This window comes from Macrobrachium nipponense, chromosome 29, assembly GCF_015104395.2.
Source record: "Macrobrachium nipponense isolate FS-2020 chromosome 29, ASM1510439v2, whole genome shotgun sequence".
NCBI lineage: Eukaryota > Metazoa > Arthropoda > Malacostraca > Decapoda > Palaemonidae > Macrobrachium > Macrobrachium nipponense.
This window is the reverse complement of record NC_061092.1, coordinates 73,540,771-73,545,347: the sequence shown is the minus strand read 5'-3', so window position 1 is coordinate 73,545,347 and position 4,577 is coordinate 73,540,771. Positions and strand designations below refer to the sequence as shown.

General features: G+C 36.0%; 1 protein-coding gene across 1 annotated transcript; it reads left to right on the top strand.

Moving 5' to 3' along the window:
• Positions 1–3,770: 3,770 nt before the first annotated feature.
• Positions 3,771–4,148, top strand: LOC135206361 (uncharacterized). The gene has a single exon (XM_064237779.1). It carries the CDS (start codon positions 3,771–3,773, stop codon positions 4,146–4,148), a length of 378 nt encoding a protein of 125 aa, XP_064093849.1.
• Positions 4,149–4,577: the final 429 nt, after the last annotated feature.

Here is a 4,577-nt window from a genome sequence, read left to right as displayed (position 1 = left end):
CATATCCAGATGACTTGGATATTACATTTAAGGAAGAACTGTGCCAGTTTGTATCATTTGCTAATATATTCACAGATGAGGAGTCAACACATATCAGCATTGAGCTTTTCCTTTATAGACTCATAATGTACAAGGGTGTGAAGGACACTTTCCCAAACATAGAGATAGCTCTACGAATATATCTTGTTTTGATAGTGTCAAACTGCAGTGGGGAGGGCTCTTTCTCAAAGCTCAAATTAATTGAAAACAGATTACGGACATCCATGAAACAGAAATGTCTGGTAAATCTGACTATAATGAACCTCTAGTCAGGCATATTGCGTGAACTGGACATCAACGAGATCACCAGTAAATTTGCAATAAAAAAAATCAAGAAAATTGTCGAGAAAGTAATCCTGGCTATACATATAACTCCACAAGAAAGAATGAGCTATTATAATTGTATGTGTTAGTAACATTATTATTTTTATATAAATAATTGTAACTGTATATGTGTAAAAAAAATATGGTAAGAACAACTTATGCATATTTTATTTTGTGTTTATTCATATTAATAACATCAGAAGAATAGTCCCATTGTAGTATTTCCTAAACAAAACTCTCGCACCTCAGTGGCGTGGTTGGTATGGTGTTTGTGCCCACCTCGGTGGTCGAGAGTTCGATTCTCGGCCATTCCATTGAGGAGTGAGAGATATGTATTTCTAGTGATAGAAGTTCAATCTCGACATTGTTCGGAAGTCACGTAAAGCCCTTGGTCCCGTTGCTGAATAACCACTGGTTCCATGCAATGTAAAAACACCATACAAACAAACAAAAAACAATAAATAAAACAGTCCTACTAATATATTAGCATTACTGTATTTTGACTATTAGATTAATTAGACAACAGTTTGTTGTGTATGCAATAGGAGTTGGAAAGGGGGACTCCCACCAGCTTAACCCGCCCATGAGTAAATCATGTGGGTTTGTAATCTGTAAGTTCATAATCAACTTAAATAATACGTCTTGTAACTCAGAATTCAACGGCGGCCAAGTTATGTGTAAGATTGAGTTTTATTTCATGTATTGTCATTCCTATTTGGCCTTTAACCCTTAGCGCTCGAAGCCCGACTCCCAGCCGGCTTTCCCAAATGGTAGGTTCAGACCAAAGCCCGGGTCTCAGCCGGCACGTATTATAATTGCTTTAGGAGGCAAACTAATAATGTTACCTTCTTGTAAGAATCCCAGAATAATACTTGGTTTTATATCTTTCAAGAAATGTTATTTTCGTGAACAAAAAACGTGTTTTATGTGTCAATTTTCTTCTTAGAAAAACTGGCTAAATGAACAGCAGATATCGCGATGTTATTCGGCGCAAAAACGTGGGGAAACCAGCCAAATTTGCTGTTTGTTTCGGGTTATTCAGGGTTGACAATCCTCTCGGTCGCTATAAGCCGCTAATCCCATACCATACCCCTATAAACCCAAGTACCCAAACACTCAGATGATGTTGTTGTTAACAACAACAACAACAACAACTCAGATGACCATACACAGGGCAGACTTCTTGTTTCGCTGAGTTGTAATTGATTAGTAACGAACTCATTGCTGAGTTAATCATGTCTCTCCGACACCGGAAGTTTCTTGAAAACGAAGAGGAAATCTAAGAATACTTTTTTGTATTGCCTTCGGAAGATGATTCAAGTGAAAACGATGAACCGTCTGCCGCTCCTTGTATATGTTTTTATTGAAAAATATTTATGATATTATATATTTTCATAATGTATGAAAGCACTTGTAAAGTTCAACACTTCGAGATACAAGATCGACTACATTTATTTTGTTCTCATGCTACTTCAAAATTACAATTTGGCAACTTTTATAGGCTCAATACCTTATCCAGTGTCGCCAACACTGGCTATAAAACTTCTGATTTCACCTGGAATTACACCTATTCATATATATACCTTCGTTATTCAGAAACCGCTGTTCGAAAAGCATTTATTCAATACCCATATAATATCATGAAACTTTACCTAGCGATTAATGCAAAAACTAATGGATTTAGAGATGATTTAGATACAAAATTTTCCATTTTAGTTAAGGAAAATAAACAGGCGGACATAGTTGTGTTTTTCTTTCCTCATATTACTAACAAGATAAATGACATTAATTGAAATCCTTTCATGTCCATTTTAACATATAGAGAAGAACATGTCTTTAGCTTTGAAATGATATACATTTGATAGTAATTACCCCTTTTTCATGGGTATAACATATGTTTAAGAAATACTTTCCATGAACTAAAAATTCTCACTGCTCCAGTTCCTCCAAGTGACTGAGAGCTTAAAACGACTACAGGGGACTACCTACCAAGAGCCCAAAGGGTTAATTAACTGTCGTTTATGATAAGTGTATTGGGGGATTGTTATTGTGTTAGTAAAATAATTTATTTTTTGTAAAGAAACTTAAAAATTCAGTTGACCTTGCCTCTGCAACCCTCCACCAAGTAGTAGCAACATTGTCTATTAAGAAAATAACTTTTTCTTGTTGTTTTTGTCAAGGCAAACACAGCGGTAAGGTCTGCAAGAAATACAATACTTTAGAGACTAGAAGAGCTCGTATCAATGAATTACAACTATGCTTTGGTTGTTTAAGAAAGGGTCATCGTTTATTTGAATGTAACAGTAAGAGTAAGACATATTGTTTTTACTGTAATGATAAACATCATACATTCTTTTGTGCTAGACTATTACCTAATTCTACGAGGGTCTATGTAAATTCGTCTCAGCAACCTTCTAGCACCAAATCAGGTCGTAGTAGAGTTGATAATAAGCCTATAGAAACAGCTCAATCGCAGCCTAGTTTCAGTACTAGCCAGAAATCAGCGGCTACGAATAATCAGAGACATTCTCAGAATAATATTAACAGTAATCAAGTAACAGTGAAAAATGTCGCATCTGTTCGACCGACAGCGTTACCGACAGCCACCCTTCTATTGAGTAATGATGGGAATCGGATCCCGGTTCGAGCATTTTTAGACAGTGTATCTCAAAGAACGTTCATTGACCCAGATGTTGTTGAGAAATTGAATTTAGTGCCCATAAAACAAGTGGAACTGACATTAATTCCATTTGGAGATAATGTTGAAACTAAAATGTTTCATGTAGTAAGAGTAACGGTTCGAGCAGGTACTAAACGTATCAAATTAAATGCTGTTGTTTGTAATCATGTTAACACTTCCATACACACACCTGGTCTACACAACGTGTATCTGCGATTGCAAGAACGAGGTGTTAAACTGGCAGATAAGAATATTGAATCAGATACCCTCAGTGATATAGGTTTGATTATTGGTGCTGATTAGTATAATGCATTTGTGCATTATCACGATAAATATGATGATGTATGTTTGCTTGGTAGCACCGCCGGTGCTGTTATTTTTGGTCCTATACCCAATTGGACTTGTAATGTTATCAGTGATGATGAAAATGTAAGATCTGTAATAAGTACAGAGTATAGTTTGCTCGAGAGTCACTGCTTCTGTAAATCCTCTTGACGGTGAGGATATTTCAAGACTGTGGTCATTAGATACGATCGGCATCGGGAAGGCTGCGCGATCCTATAACGATCAAGCAGCGATCGAACATTTCAATCAGATTATTGTAAAGACTGATAACAAATATACAATTGATTTGCCATTTAAGAGCGATGTCAGACCCCCTACGGGTTATAGAAAAGCCATAGGTCAATTATTTTCACTAAAGAGAACCTTTCAGTCTAAACCAGTCATGTTTGATCAATATAAGTCTGTTTTAGATGAGTATGTTAAGTTAGGATTTATCGAGGAGGTAAAGTTAGAAGATAACTCCTTTGATCCAGTTGATGGCATTAATCATTATTTACCTCACCACCCAGTTTTACAGGAATCTGCTACGACTCCAATTAGGATAGTTTTCAATGCAAGTAGTAAGGAGTCACACCATGCAAAGTCCCTCAATGATTGTTTACATGCGGGACCTAATCTGGCGACGAAATTTGCAGATATTCTGCTGGAATTTCGTCAGAACAAATATGCTGTAGTAGCAGACATAAGTAAAGCTTTCCTTAGAATAGGAATTAATGAAAATCACAGAGATTTCATAAGATTCTTATGGTTTGCTGATTGAGATTTTAAGCATGTCAAGACTTTTAGATTTAAGGTTTTATTGTTTGGAGCTACTTGTTCACCTTTTCTGCTGAATCAGACAATACAGCATCATTTGCAAAACCATTCAGATCCCATTGCCAGTTCAGTAAAAAAGTCCTTTTATGTGGATAACTTTATGAAAACTTATGAGAAATGTGAAGATTTAGAACTCGAGAGTAATAAGGTAAACCAAATTATGTTGGAAGGCTATATGCCTTTGGGGAGAATGGGCTAGCAATTTGAGTTCATTTAATGATAAACATACCCCAGATATTGTCAACTTAAATGCAGTAAAACTACTCGGTCTCTTGTGGGATACCTGTAATGACTCATTGAGTGTAAAGATGCCTTCTAAGATTGTTACATATTGAATAATCTAGGAAATTTTTGTACTTTGACTAAGAGAAAG

Bases quoted from the DNA above. Each gene is read 5' to 3' on its own strand.
- LOC135206361 (XM_064237779.1), top strand. From the start codon at position 3,771: ATGTTTGATCAATATAAGTCTGTTTTAGATGAGTATGTTAAGTTAGGA.